The 15,751-nt window shown below is 47.0% G+C and overlaps 1 protein-coding gene across 12 annotated transcripts in view; it reads right to left on the bottom strand.

Annotated features, from left to right (window-relative positions):
* Positions 1-250: 250 nt before the first annotated feature.
* Positions 251-15,751, bottom strand: part of NHSL2 (NHS like 2) — a 118,329-nt gene continuing 102,828 nt past the window's right edge. For 11 of the 12 annotated variants that reach the window (XM_077308859.1, XM_077308862.1, XM_077308863.1 and 8 more), the window contains one exon: positions 251-15,642. In XM_077308859.1, coding sequence (XP_077164974.1) covers positions 15,339-15,642 — 304 coding nt within the window. In that variant the 3' untranslated portion in view covers positions 251-15,338. The remainder of the gene's footprint in view (positions 15,643-15,751) is intronic. The other variant, XR_013226370.1, reaches the window with a different exon arrangement.

The following is a 15,751-nucleotide window of genomic DNA, read 5'->3' as shown; positions in this document are numbered from 1 at the left end:
ACAGGGGTAGTCAACCTGTGGTCCTCCAGATGTCCATGGACTACAATTCCCATGAGCCCCTGCCAGCAAATGCTGGCAGGGGCTCGTGGGAATTGTAGTCCATGGACATCTGGAGGACCACAGGTTGACTACCCCTGCCCTAGAATGTAAAGCGCATGGCTAACTACCTGCTTTTGTTGTACTACCAGGAGACTCTTTCAATGCTTGGGCATGGGGACTTCCAGAGAGGACACCAACACCGTCTGAGCCCTTGGTTTCTCAATGCAGATTTATTTTACAAAAATAGAACTGATGTTCTAAGCAGATACTACAGAGATGGAAAGTTGCCCTACAGTGTTAGTGGACTTCGTTCAAATGGAGGCAGCACTTACCTGGTTTAATTATTAAGGGAGTGGAGGGAAGGAGCAGGTGGGTTGAAAATGGACCAGCGTGAATTAACATACTGCCCCGTGCTGTCTTTAAGAGGGAGAGGGGTAATCGGAAATTAATATGTGAATGGTAAGGTAACGGAGTACTGTAAGAGAGTACTGAGCAATGAACACCAAAAGACCCTTTTATCGAAGCACCTTGCATGCCTTAAAAACGTCAGGCATGATTTCTAGTCATGCTTTGCTCATAGTGTAGCAAATGACCCTCTCTCCCACCCTTTCTTTCCTGCCAGCTGATTCCCAGGCAATTTCATCAGACTTACAGCCAAGTTTTATGTCATTTAGATAGTGTATTACCAAGCTTGCAAGAGTTAAAAAGTACAACATTCAGAAATATAAAAAAAAATGTCCCTGTATGCATCTCCAGATACTGTACAGTGGCAAGGATTGGAGTGCTGGATTCAAAAACCCGGGCATGCACCCCAAATTTGATTGGCGTCAACGCACACAAAATAGTCAAGAATGCATCTGTCTCTGTTGGGACTGGCTCACCATAAGACTAATACAAATATAGAGATAGCTAGATAGGTATAGGTAGGACATCAGTGTTACCTTTACAGAAACACCCCAGGAAAAAAGATTTTCTGAAATCCACTTAGGTGTAGAGAGCAAGGGAGAAAAATACCAGATTCTCAAGAGATGCAAGCTTGCAAAAGAATATTTTGCATTTTTTAAAATGTAACAAACAAACGAACAAAAAATAACCTAGCTAGAAGAGTAGATAATAATACCAAGACCCTCGAGTAAAATGAGGATTTTGGGTTTTTAAGGACATGGTGTCGGGATCAAATAGTATTTTCCATTTTAAAGTGGTTTCAGCTCTAAAAAAGCCCCCCCTTCCCCTAAAAGTTTTCAGAGGCACCTATTTTCATGGAAACCTAAAAAAGGGACCCATGAGGTCCCTTCCAATTCTATTATTCTATGATTCTACGGGGCCTTTTTGCTAGCAGGACTTGGGCTGTCTGTACAAAACTGTAACACAATCACGTCCTATTGAGCCACTGCTTAACGTCTTTCATTTTCACCACCTTTTAATAATATTTTATTCCTGAGCAGTCGGATACAACACTGTACAAGGTTATTGGCGCTTTGTTGCTTCTTGGCCACACATCCTCAGCCATTCGTATTCTCTCTGGCTCAACTTACAAACATCCAGCAGTGACCCTCCTGACTTCAGCCTGCACCACGGCAGGCCTTTGCCAAAAAGCTTCCGCTCGCATCTCAGGCTTTGTGTGTGCAGCCAAAATACATTCGTGGGTTGAGCTACTATTTGAAGCAAGTTTGCTCGTTTAAAGCCCTTTATGGGGGAATGATCCATAACGCATTGTTTGAGAGCTTCCCCCGCCCATCCCCATCCCCATGCATGCTGCCCTGTGGCAATGATTCAGCTACAAGAGAGAGATGGGAGGACCTCAAAGTACATTCGGACTGGTCAACAGTTCTTTACCCTCGGAGAAAGGAGACTTCTCGACATTCATTCTGCCGGCCCAGAAATGGGCCAAGAGTACATTCACACCTCTGCAGCAATGATCAGCGATGCTGATTGATTGCACATCCTGCCACTTTCCCCCTTCCTCCGCTGCCACTTGTGTGGTCTCTATATTGGGAGAGGTGAGGTGGACAAGGAAAAAAGGAAGAGCTGGGGTTTGATGGTGTGGGTGCAGGGCAAAGGCTGGCCAAGCAGAGCCCAGGCTGAAAAGTTCTGCCAGGATCTCTTCCAGGGAGAGTCTGAGTAAATGGGCTTAGCCCCAAATGAGAAGTGGAGGCCAACTGGTCACCTTCAAACAAATTCTCAGATAGAAAAAAGAGAGGGGGGGGGGGTGGGAAGTCATCCTAAATCTCAAAACATTCCATTCAATTTTCAGAATCCAGCCTTTTAATTGCAATGCCTTTCCTAGGCCTATTCTGCACACGTTGGATAATGCACTTTCAATGCACTTTAGAAGTAAATTATCCTGTTCCGCACAGGAATTTCCAGCTGCAAAAGCACTCTGAAAGTGCATTATCCAATGTGTGCAGAATGGACCCTATTTGATGTAAAGAAATACATTTATTAAAAATGCTGATGATTTACTTAAAAGACAAAAGTGTAAAATGACCAGTTTACCAAAGTGAAGACCTTTAAAACATCTAGGGAGCCCCACACCTACGCTAACTATAATTAGGAAATGGGGTGGATCGGATTAGGATATGTCTATTAAAGACTTCAAGACCAGGAGGGGAAATGCACACCCACCACCCATCTCCTTCTTTTATACTGTGGCCATCCAAGCCACAGAAGGTTCCCCAACAAGCAAGGGGCTCTAGAGTCAGGAAGAAGTTCAACCAGGAAGATGGGGTGGGCAGTTTGGGAGGATATCCATTCCGTCCTGACTATGGTGCCATCTGCTTGGGGAGTGAAGAGAATCCAAGCTGTTAAAATTTGCAATCATTGGTACTTCAGCACATTCCTGAGTTTTCGATTGAAGGGTGAGGTGCAGAAATCTCTGAAGCAAGGGAGAATTATGGGCAGCTCTGCTCCCACTGTCTCCGGCCCCCACTCCAGGTCCCAGAGGCAAGGCAGGCACAGAAAAGGAGGAAGGATTTATATGCAAGGCTCTGGGCTCTGCCTCCCTGCACCATTTCTGTCCTCCCTATCTCTAAGTGAAGCAGGACAGTCAATAGCCTCCACTGGTGGTTCACATATGGCCATTTCCATTGGGGTAACAAGGCTGAGATACAAAGGCAATGGGAATCGCTGTCCCTCCACACCTCTCTGGCATGAGTCTGTTTTGCCTGACCCCCATAATTTGAAACCAAAAGCATTGATCCAATTGTACCACAGAAGGGCACCTGGGCAGAAGGAGGGCAAGCAAGGAGAAAGAAAACCAAGATAGCACCTCTTGCAGGATTCTTTTGCTCTGGATTTTGATAGAATGCAGCAAGCTCTGCTTGCATGGGAGTGGGGCTTCAAGCCCCAATGACGGCCAGAAAATTCACACTCAGAGTAGTGCAGCAGTGGAATAGGCTGCCTAAGGAGGTGGTGAGCTCCCCCTCACTGGCAGTCTTCAAGCAAAGGTTGGATACACACTTTTCTTGGATGCTTTAGGATGCTTTGGGCTGATCCTGCGTTGAGCAGCGGGTTGGACTAGATGGCCTGTATGGCCCCTTCCAACTCTATGATTCTGTGAAAATTATCAGTGAGAATGAAAGGTCAGCTGTCCTTCTCCTCGCAGTATGCACCAGTTGTGCCATGGAGACGGTGGTCGCTCCCCAGTTTAATGACATACAGGGCAGCGCTATAGATTCATACACAAATCGTCCAGGGAACTCTACATCCCTAGCCAGAAGTTCACCTTCCCCTGGAAGTCCTCGCAATCCCTTTCAACTTTATCAACTGCCTTCTCAAGCACAGCTCTGCAACGTGTTCCTTTTAGGCCCTTTGCAATCCTTCTTCTTTGACTGTAAGCATTTCATGCTTTGTGCAACACAAATGCAATCCTTTAACTTCTAGAAAGGCAAAGGAGTGGTCCCCACCAACATAGGCAACTAGAGACATATTTCCGGGAGAAACAGTGCTCACAGCTGTCCATCTGACAGCTCGAATATGGTTTTGGTTCTCGATATAAGCATGTTCAGAGACTCATAGTGACCATTTATGCCCTGGAGGTTTCATGTCAGGCTGCAGGCTGGAGTTTTAGTCATGGCAGGTTGCCCCACCTTTTCCTGCACCCACACGAAGGAGCATTTGGCTTTGTCCGCATCATCCGCCCCTGATTAGAGCTCCTGCAGGGGAGCTGGGGCAGTGACGTGCCGAGTGCATAAACGGTCATAGAGAGACCTCAATGAGGCAATAAACTCCAGCAGATTGTACCATTTCAGAATGCAGGAGGGGACTCACCTGTAAGTCCATCCACATTTAAGAAAAGTCCCCAGCATGAAAATGACAAGGAGCAGGGTTCTAGCCTAGCTTTTTTTGCAGGGATCTTTTTTTGGATGGCACACTGTTCTGCCACCCGCAGTGTGGACTGGCACCATGTGCATCACTGGGAGCAAGCCTGTAATTTCCTTCAAGCGCAACATGACCCCCTTTCTAGAGAGGTCTGTCGTTGGTATCTTCAATGTCCCATAAGGATCAAGAACTCAGAGTGGAGGATTTTGCCCCCCCCCCAATGCCACATACTTTCTGCAGATGTTAAAGAGAGGCCGGTCTTCCCAGGATGGTTCTGTCAAAATTCAGGACCCGGGGGAACCAGTACTAGGAGACATGGCTGCGTACATTTTGGAAACTGCACCCCGCAAAAGCACAGACTAATTCTCGATGCAGGATCCTGAGAAACTGCTCAGAAGAAAAGCAAGCGGGAACAAATCTGCGGGAAACAAGGGGTGGGGTGGGGTGGGTTGGGGTTAACCCCCCTGATAATAAGATTAAATAAAAGGAAAAATCCAGAAAGCTACTCATTGAATCAACGAAGGCCTATTAACAATGGTATGAGATAAATAATAGAAAAAGTGTTAAAGGTTCAAGAAAAAGTGAGAAAAGAAATAATTAAGATGTTTTATGAAGGTTTGGGAATGTATTGTAAAACCTCCCCCACATTCTCTGAAAATCCTGCACACAGACCTGGGAAGTATACACAGGAAGATAAGCAGCTTTTCTGCAAGTCAAAATTTGGATGAATTGCACAGGCTCTGGTCCCCTCTCTTAACTAGAGAGCAAGCAACACTAGCATTGATTTAATTTGCACCAGGACAGCCAGGGGAATTCAACTTAGCTCAGTGCAGGATTCCAATCCCCCCCCCCCCTCTAAGACTGAACACGCACATTGCCTTCTCCTCTCTATTACTTAATTGCCACACCCTTTATCCCTGGCTCATAAGCCACTTAGGAAAAAGTCGTTTTGCAGCTGTACAGGTCTGATCTCCAAATCCCAAAACAAACTGCAATCCGCACAAAAATTTTCTTGGCTATGTTAATGCAAAATAGCATGCAAGCTTTGGAGTCGAACAGAACTCTACATCAGGGGTAGTCAACCTGTGGTCCTCCTGCATTTGCTGGCAGGGGCTCATAGGAATTGTAGTCCATGGACATCTGGAGGACCACAGGTTGACTACTCCTGCTCTACGTAACAAAATTGGAGAGGGGGATGTTGTAGGCATGATGTTGAAGCCCTTCTCTCACCAACATTGGTGCTGAATGTCAGGGCAAACAGATACCGTTTGATGCCTTTGACGTAAAAGTAGTCCTGTAGTTCCTCTGAGCAAGAAAAAACAAAAACCATGTTTCTCCATTAAAACTACGAAGGCCAGCAGCCTGCCTTCATAAGTCTGGCCTCACCAGAATGCCTTCTACAGGGTGGGGGGTATGGAAAGATGGACCAGCAGCTCTTAGGGGTTGCAACGGACAAGACTCCACCTTGCACACAGAGTCTGTTCTCAAATTCACCTTGGTTGCGAATTGCTCTGCAAGGGGGAGGGATGGAGGGAGCATAAGCACCCAACCACACAGCTGGAACCCCGGAACAGCAGAAGGCTCCCAACAGCACTGTGTCCTACCTCTCCCGCCTCCCTAGGTGGGCAGCCAGAAAAAGAAGAAGAAGAAAAAAAGAAGGAACAGAAAAAGAGGGGTGGGGGATTATATCTAACAATCAACAAAGCATGTGCATTTTTATGATACATTTTTCCTGAATGTTTGAGCCAGGATGTTAATTACAGCCTTAATTGTACAAATCCATGGCAACGGATAGAGGAACGTGTAATTAAAGCCAAGGAAGGAGAGGCAGGCAGCCGAGCTGATCACCGCTTTAAAAGCAAAATCAGGTTCATCTGAGCAGACGGGGAAGGCAACACCTCCCAAGAGACAAAGGACTATTAATAGAAAGGAGCTGGGCTTGTGCTTCGGGTGACACCACGGGACTGCTTGTTGGGGGGGGGGGGAGACTTTCGGTGGAAGGACAAAATTGAAGACAGAACTGAATTACTCCAGTAAGGATAGATTCAAGAGGGCAGCTGTGTTGGTCTGAAGTAGCACAACAAAATCAGAGTCCAGTGGCACCATTAAAACCAAGAAAGATTTATTCAAGGTGTGAGCTTTCGAGTGCCTTTAAGACCAACAAAGATTAATTCTAGCACTCGAAAGCTCAGAATAAATCTCAATAGCCTTAAAGGTGCTAAAGGTAAAGGTAAAGGTATCCCCTGTGCAAGCACCGGGTCATGTCTGACCCTTGGGGTGACGCCCTCTAGCGTTTTCATGGCAGACTCAATACGGGGTGGTTTGCCAGTGCCTTCCCCAGTCATTACCGCTTACCCCCCAGCAAGCTGGGTACTCATTTTACCGACCTCGGAAGGATGGAAGGCTGAGTCAACCTTGGGCCGGCTGCTGGGATTGAACTCCCAGCCTCATGGGCAAAGCTTTCAGACGGCTGCCTTACCACTCTGCGCCACAAGAGGCTCTTGTGCTATTGGACTCTAATTTTGTTGTGCTGCTCCAGTTAGGGTGAGGGGCAGGGGAGGGAAAGTTGGCTTTGGTTTCTGCAAGGGAGGAGGGCCACAAGGAAATGGCTAAACAGACTCTATTTACAAAGATTTAAGCACACGCTATTTATTTGAATGGGACCAAAGCATTTAGGTCAGGAAGCCCTGGGGAGGTTGGTACAAAGATCCGGAAGACATTGAGAACTAGTTAGGACCACCCTACACATGACTAGAGGGTGTCAAATCATGGTTGGCAAATTCCTGAAGATTTAGGGAGGAGCTTTTCTCGATGACTTGCAGGTAATGCAAGTTACACTTGAGCTTGTGTGAAGAATGGATATAAAACATTAAACGGTAATAGGGATGCCAACCTCCAGGTGAGACCTGGGGATCCCCTGGAATTCCAGCTCATCTCCAGGCAACAGAGATCAGTTCCCCTGGGGAAAATAGCTATTTAGAAGGCCATTACCCCATTATACCCTCCCCAAACCCCACCTCTACTGGTCCCACCTTCAAACTCTCCAGGTTCTTCCCAACCCAGAGCTGGCAACTCTAAATGATAAGGATTCAGTTATCTTTCTACATTGCTGCAAACAGTTAGCTGTTTCCCAAGATTGGGGAAATGGTCAAAACCTTCCAGTACCTTCCAGAGTCATCTGTGCCTGTGGGATGCGCATTCTCCAATGCCAAACTTGCTGTCTAATTGTATGACTGACACCAAAGCATTAAACGTGTTAATTCTTCTTAGCAAAAAAATCAGTCGTAGAGCTGGCTGAGTGTATGAACATGGGGCAGATTGGCTTGTTTTAATATGTATATAAAATGTTTCTCACTTTCTCAACCAGGGTCTCATGAAACCCTGGGGTTTCTTGTCAGCCCTGAAAGGGGTGGGCGTAAATTAATTCTTTATACATTTATAAAAATGTGTTAAACATCTATTGAGTGATATGACCACCTATGATCTTGTTGACCCTCCCCCTCCCCAAAATGGCCAATGATGGCCCTGGAGGGGGTGGGAAGGGGAGGGGCCCCGTCTATACATCTCTGCTTCACAACTATATTCTGCAGGATCACGCCACTTCTGGGATTTCTGGAAGCCTGAAGAATGTTTCAGGGGTTTCGCAACAGTAAGAAAGTTGAGAAAGGCTGGTTTAACCCTTTGTTTCGTTAAATGGAATGTACCTTCCTAGTTTGGTATAACCTGCCACGACTCGGTCAAATGCATATGTGTATTTTTAAATCCTCCACTTTGAGCTAATTTATTATTGCAGTCTCCAATCAGTGACTATATTACATACGAACAGACCCTCTGTTCTGTAGGCAAGGATCCACAAAAGCCCTTTATGTGAACCGGAAAAACTGGAGAAGAATCAGTGGAGCGGCTGGATAGAAGCTCTGCAAGGCGGGAAGAAGATGGGGAGAAAAACGGCAGATGGGGAAAGGGTTACGCATCCCCCCACCCCTTTTCTAATAATTCTATTGCACCTCTGAATCCAATACAGAGGCCCCCTGCGTGACACATTTTGTCGGGTCCCGGCTAATGAACATCACAGGGGAAATGAAGGCACCATTCTTTAGCAGAAGACCGTGACAACAACATGTAACAATGTGCAAAACTAAAAGGAAGATTTGTAAAATCTTGCACCTACTCATACGTTTGCCAAAAAAGTTGCACCAGCCGGACTCTGGCGTGGCTCTTCTAACACTGGGAAGACTCAAGCCTCTGTGGTGTAGGGGGCAGGGGTAGTCAATCTGTGGTCTTCCAGATGTTCATGGACTACAATTCCCAGGAGCCCCTGCCAGCGAATGCTGGCAGGGGCTCCTGGGAATTGTAGTCCATGAACATCTGGAGGACCACAGGTTGACTACCACTGGTGTAGGGGTTAGGGTGTTGGAACTGGGAGGCCCACATCGAAATCCCCACTTTACCATGGAAGCCTCCTGCGTGACCGTGGGCCGGTCACACACACTCAGCCTAGCCTACCTCAAAAGGAGGTTGTGAGAAGAACATGGGCTGCTTCAAAGGCCGGGTATAAATGAAGTGAATAAAAGTTATGTCAGGCTAATTGAGATAAGCCTCTTAACTGACTGCAGGTGTGAATCACTACGGTTACTGCTCTATGGAGAAAGGCAGGATGCTAAAGAAGCTGCTTCGTGCCCTCAGTTGGGGGAAAAGTAGCATATAAATTATATTCCATTAACAGCACATACTCTAGGTTTTCCCTGTTTGGGGAGTAAACACAATATCTCTCCACTCTCTTGGACCATATGCATTTCTTCTACTTCCAATACTACATTTAAAGCCAGGGGTAGTCAAACTGCGGCCCTCCAGATGTCCATGGGCTACAATTCCCAGGAGCCCCTGCCAGCGAATGCTGGCAGGGGCTCTTGGGAATTGTAGTCCATGGACACCTGGAGGGCCGCAGTTTGACTACCCCTGTTTAAAGCATTCAAACTGCCTGCAAACCTAATTACTCCCTGGGCCCACTCAAGCTGCAGGAGAACATGGAGCTGGGTCAAGAGCCAGAGGCATGAAGAATCATCACCCAGGCAGCCGGGCTCCTGAAGGATCTGCCAGTGGGTCAATTCCAGGGGGCCACAACATCAGCTAGCAGCTACAGGGTCAAATCTCATGAGGCTTCGAGAGATTCCCGAGGGCTCTTGGGCAGGGGCATAATCTCGTGGGATGTAAGGACAGGCTGGGCAAAGAGGAGTGTGAGGCTGAGAAATCCTCCACAGCAATACGTCAGCCTCGGTTGCATTGCCAAGACTATGACAGTGTGTTGCTGCTGGCCTAAGGCCATGAATTACAACCCTTCTCCGGTTTCCACTGGTTGGCGATGACATCACCTATGCGCTTATGCTAACTTGACTCAAGCTGCATTCCTAAATTTCAAAAGGGAACAGCCATCTTGCTTGGTAGCAAAGAAAGACAAAGGAGTCCTTGCGAATGAGAAGATTTCTAGATCTTCACATATACTGTGGCCCTACTGGGTTGAGAGAATGCAAGATTGGTTCAGATGGATGGTGTAGGTCAGGGGTAGTCTAACTGCGGCCCTCCAGATGCCCATGGACTACAATTCCCATGAGCCCCTGCCAGCGAATGCAGTCTCTAAGTTAGCGAATGCTGGCAGGGGCTCATGGGAATTGTAGTCCATGGGCATCTGGAGGGCTGCAGTTTGACTACCCCTGGTGTAGGTCTTTTTCTCAGGTCACCTCCTGAATCAAATTTAATTTCAAAATTGCCTTTGGCTCTCTGTCTCCTCTCCAGCAGGGTCTTGGTCACCATGGCTCCTGGCACAGAGTTCAGGTGGCCCCAAACTGCACTGGCACACCTCACAGCTTATAGCCCGGACTTGGAGGCGAATTACTAAGAGCTGATACAGCAAGCAGCAGCAGCCTCTCTGCATCACCGGAAGAAGCCAGGCACTAAAGCTGTTCTTCCTCAAGGGTTTTCCAGGGGACACTGGGAAGGCCCACGTTTTTCAAGCTCTTGCAAAAAGAAGAGACAACGAGATGTTACACCATTCCAAATCTAGCCCCATCCCTGCCTCCAAAGCAGCAGCATTACTTAACTTCCATCTCTCAAAAACAAAGCTGGGCTCTGGCAATTCTTCAAGGCAGTTTTTGTTTTAACCCAAATCTTCCTAAAAAAGGGACAAATGGTTCACGCATTCTGATCTGCCCAAATGCAAGATTCTGAGCGCTTTCTTTCAGCCATCTAGCAGCAGAAATAATGCTGATAACTAGTTGGCCCAATTGAAAGAATCCCCATTATTGGATATGGAGCCGTAATGCCCTGATCTTAATCACTTTTATTTGGAAGCAAGTCTTGGATGGAATTTATTTCCAGGCAAGCATGTTTTGGCTCACAGGCTGAGGAACAATTGTCATGTGTGGAATAAACTATGTGTCATCCCTCTTCTTGATCAGATCAGTTCAGGTCTTAGGTGTGGGAAGTGCCTCTTTGAATGTTTCAAAACCCTGCAGTTCCCTTTACATAGAAAGCTGAAATCATCAAGGAGAAGGTAATGCCCTGTTATGGTATGTTTAACACAAGATAATGTGCAATTCCCCACCCTTGCAGAGGCAGAGTCCAGAAGGGGCTCTACCATGTATGTCTTCTGCATGATTGATTCAGCAGAAGCACAATTTCCTGTTAGGAGTGTAGCCCTTGCAGGGTTCCTGAGCTTTTCTGTAAATTGTGTGTGTGTTCTCCGGCATTATATAAGACAAACTCTTCCCATCTAAACTCACGTTTCATCATGTGCGTGACAACACAAACCCTTCCTCTCCAGCACACAGAAGACGGGCTTGCTTTGACAATTAATGATGTCTTTTCCCACCCCCAGTATATCACAATCCACAAATGCTTTGCAGAGACCACAAGACCTGCAAAAGGTGGCAGAGAGACCCCTGAGGCAAAACTTGTGCTGGTTTGCCCAGCTTTGGTGCTATGGCATTCTTCCCTTGCCCAGAAACACAACTCACTATGAAGTCAGAGAGAGCATTAAAACTTCTTGTAATTCAGAGTTAGGTTTAGCCTGCGTTCATAAGGGTATTCGGGTACGATAAAACTGGATTGAATACATGGGATTCATACAAAAACTAAGCTCTGCATTACATTATTTTAAAAAGACACCCTGTTTCACTATTCGTCAGCAGTTAAGTCACGGCTTGCTGCTATCTTTGTTTCGGTCACCCTGTTCCAATAGGGGCACTTTTTGGTTATTTAAAAAATAAAATCAGTCTGTGCCCACCACCTGCAAGAGGAAGGTCCCAGGCAGGCAGTTGCTATGTACAATACCCAATTTGAGCCACCAAGTGGTGCACCTGGGGTCTAGAAAGAGCTACTTCTATTAAGAGAGAACCTGGATTTCAGTGGCGAGTGAGAGCTGAGGACACCCATGCCAGAAGGCAGGTACCCTGCTGCTGAACACTGAGGGTACATCCACCTGGCAGATGTTAACTAGTCATTCCTGAATGCAGGGAACTCTGGGACTTGAAGTTCAGTTAAGAAGCGATCCTAGGCAGAGAATTCTGAGAGCATCATCAAACTACAATTCCCAGGAATGTTGGGGAGAAAACAAGGAGAGTAAGCATGCTATTAAAACAAGCTTTGCAGTAAAGAGCAGGCACAAGAACAAAGAAGGTTTTGACTTAATGCCCTGATAGCCCCCTCCTAAGTCATTATGGAGGAAAGACTACCAAAGACCTAAAATAGATAATAAACCAGTTATAATCCTAAATTACATTGCTCTTGGAGTTACCAGAAATAACACAAGTACAGGATTTCACCACAGCAGAAAACTACAAGGAAGTACTACTGACAGTGTCAAATTCTGTGTTCGTTTCCCCACTAAGTCTAGAGTCCCGTATCTGTGCCAAAGGAGATGGGATTTGTAACACAGATTTGATGCGCCCTCATTCACATGCACAGATTCTCAGTGACAATTACTGGGGTGGATTCTACCATTCCACGGAGCAAAGTTTGTTTATTTAAATATTTATACTTCACCTTTCTTTTTGGCTCAAGTTGGAAGCCTTCCTCCGACTTAAGCGGCTCTTCCATTGGAGGAAGCGAAGGCTACTCCTCTAAGGATGGTTGGATCCACCCCTCTATAGGCCACATTGCTGCCAAGTTCCTTCCACGTGTTCTTACAAATGCTGGAACAGAAAGTAAAAAAAGACTTGTGCTTCCTGTTTTCATGTTCTTCTGGGAACTTAAGCCTGGGGAGTTTCTGGTCTTACAAGCAGTTATGTACCCTGTTTGCATGTGAAAGCACCTGGAGAAACAGCTTTGTCTTGACCACTGGCCTTTGGAGAATCCAGTATGCCTGGCCAGTTTTACTGCTGGTTAAAAATTCCTTCAGGGCTCCCTGGTAGCATAATTCATTTATTCTACATGTAGAGCAAAAATGATTGATTGGGTGATTTATGTCTCCAAACCTCCCAAGTTGCTATTCCATTTTTAAAAATTCAATAATGGGAATTAAGCCAGACTCTAGAATTCACAGGAGGGAGAGGGAAGAAATCAGATACTACCAGCATTGACCAGTAGAGGGCAGCATATTAGACTACCAGGGCTGTATTGGCCAGTAGCTACAAACCAGGATATCTCTATTGATTGTCTCTATCAATGCACACCTGTTTGTTCTGGAGTCCCCCCCCCCCCATTATCAGTGCTTTTTAGGTGACGTGGGCAAAGATGGGGCAAGGTGCCAGGTAATAAAGGGAAGAATCGTGAAGCACTCTTCTTTTAGTCAATCACTATAAGGCCATTAATTTTGTGAACGGGTGGGAAACGCCACGGACTGTAAACATGCCCCCCTCCCCAAAAAGGTTGATCTGCTGTTTAGCAGAGGGGCAAATTCAACAAGCTCACAAAAGGTAATAAAGTGTAATTCATAAAAACAATAGCAAAACTTTGCCTTTTGCTACAAGGGGCAGGAGATATCCACAGGAGTGGAGGGAGATCTCATATGTTGTGAGAATGGGCAGGGCAGGGCAGGAGTGTTCTGTACATTCCACACATACAGAAATACTGCAAACACCTCCCCCGGGCCGTAATGGAGAACAGCTTCTGCCCTAACTGCAGCCCAGTTCCCCCGGCTTAGGTTATTTTCTCCTGTGCAAGCCACATGGTTTCTATCCACCTCTACATGGGTAAAAGAGTATAAAGGGATATCTTTGGGTCACCAGGTTGTGGACTAGACAGCCCTCTGCCTCTAGTGATCACAGCCACTGAGGACTAAGTCTGTTCCTTTCAGCATAACCTTAGATCAGCTTCTTGGTCACCCTGCAGTGCAATGAAGCATGGGGAAACAGCTTACCTACGCACACACACACACAGATATATAGCTGTCATATAAAATTCCTGATGCAATTTGAGTGACGCTCTTTCCTAAGGTTCACTTGGGGCAAATCCCAACATGCAGGGTGATGCCCAGAAGTCCTCATTTATCATCATGCTGCAACCCTAGAGTAGGAGCAGGTGCTCCAGGCCGTTCATGATTTGCAGCAAGTGAACCTCGAAAAGGAGAGGGTTTTTTTTGAAAGCAAAAAAACGCACAAGCCCACACTTTGCCGGAAATTAAAATACGTTGATGATCCATCAAGTTCTATCATTCTGTGGTTAGCCCTTGTTGGCAGCTGTTAGTGTCCCGGACCTGCAGTGTGACGGTTATGGATTGTGTGGAGGCACTGCTTGGTAGCCCATGGGATGCCACTAAGGAGGGCAACAGCTGACTTTCCTCTGCCTTGTGGTCTGCGGCAGGGCTGGAGAGATTTTGGTTCTTCTTCACTCAAGACGAAAGGACCAAAGAGCTCAGGGATGTTGCATCTATCAGTTCAATACAACGGAATCTGAGGAACATCTACAACCAGCCTTGCCAAGACGAAGCTATTCTGACCAACGTTGAACCCTGATACCTTGCCCTGTGTAAAGACATTAAGAAGGGTGCCATTCAGTCACCGATTGCTTCTCCGGAGGGTGCCCAAGCACCAGGCCTGTCATTTCCCTGTCTTGCACCGAACAAGTTCTCCCACTCGGGCTGTTCTGCCAAGAGGGGGCAGGCATGCATTTTCTCTTGTCCTGCAAGGAGCATGGACAGCATTTGTGTCAACTGCCTTCCTGAGCCTGAAATCAGGTCTGCTGCATGATGCGGGCTGCTGGGAACAGCATCCAGTTTTTTTGTTTGTTTCTGGATGACACCTTGAGGTTTTGCTAATCTCTACTGGATGTTATTGGGAGCAGATCAGAAATCTTGTGTGCATCTTCCACGGGGTCCTGGGAGAGTATCAGGTGCCAACTCTGCAGCCCATCTTTTGGACAGAACCTGATTTCCAGTCCAGCTTATCCCCGTCCTCAAAAGTGACAAGGTCACATTTTGAAGGGAGATGTTTTGCTTTGTTTTTAAAGCCACGACAGCCATATATTGCATCCTACAAGCCAATGGAAGTACCACATGCTAAAAAAGAAACCGAGCAGTTCCAAGCTAGTTTTGCTGCAGACACGGAACCAGAGCAGGAGCAGGGGCCCCCATTTGTACACCTGGAGAAAGAACAAGGAAGCGTTGCTTCGCCTCGTGCAACTGGGGAAGCTGAACACCAACTCACGATGGCCCTGTCTAGGAACATCCAAGTGAGATCCTCCGTCCAACCGGGAAAAGGAGATCAAGGCTTCCTTCTCCGAACGGCGAGAGTGTCGGGCTGGTTCCATAGGGGATATATGTGCTCTACATTTAAGACACTTCGCTTGAAATCAAAAGCCCCCCCCCCCCCCCCAGCAAAAATCAGGAAAGAGTTTTGCCATTGCCAATAGATCAACAAAGAGGCCAGAAATGCCAACAGGAGCGGGCTCACCCTGACCATCAGACAAACAGATCTCCCCAAGGGCAGGGCAGGGCAGGGCAGGGCAGGGCACTGCACAAAGAGGCGGGGCTTCCTGAATGGCACTCAGGGCGTGGCCTTTGGGCCCGGGATTGTCCCATCCACAGCAAACTCTGTCATAACCCTCCGAGCCAGTGGGTTGGTGGTCTTGAGCAGTTCGGCTGCGGACGTGCGGGCGCCAGTGGCTCCCTTGCCCCCTTTCTTCTGGAGGAGGGCTTTAAAGTCTTCATTCCTGCTGGAGGTTCTTGTGCTCCCCGCAGGGGGGCCCTCGTTGCTCAACGGACCCCCCGCGTTCTTTGAGGGCATTTGGGAATTCCGGTTCCCAAAGGCATCGCTGGGTTCCTTCCAGCCCAGGAGCTTCCGCTTGGATCTGTGAACACAAAACACAAACCGTAAGCAAGTCAGATAATTATACGGAAGGGGAAGAAAAGGAAAACATTCTCTGTCCTATTCATTTTGTACTACACGGTGGTCTTCGA

This window comes from Paroedura picta, chromosome 13 (assembly GCF_049243985.1).
Source record: "Paroedura picta isolate Pp20150507F chromosome 13, Ppicta_v3.0, whole genome shotgun sequence".
NCBI lineage: Eukaryota > Metazoa > Chordata > Lepidosauria > Squamata > Gekkonidae > Paroedura > Paroedura picta.
The sequence above is the reverse complement of the archived record's forward strand: the minus strand, read 5'-3'. Positions and strand labels throughout refer to the sequence as shown.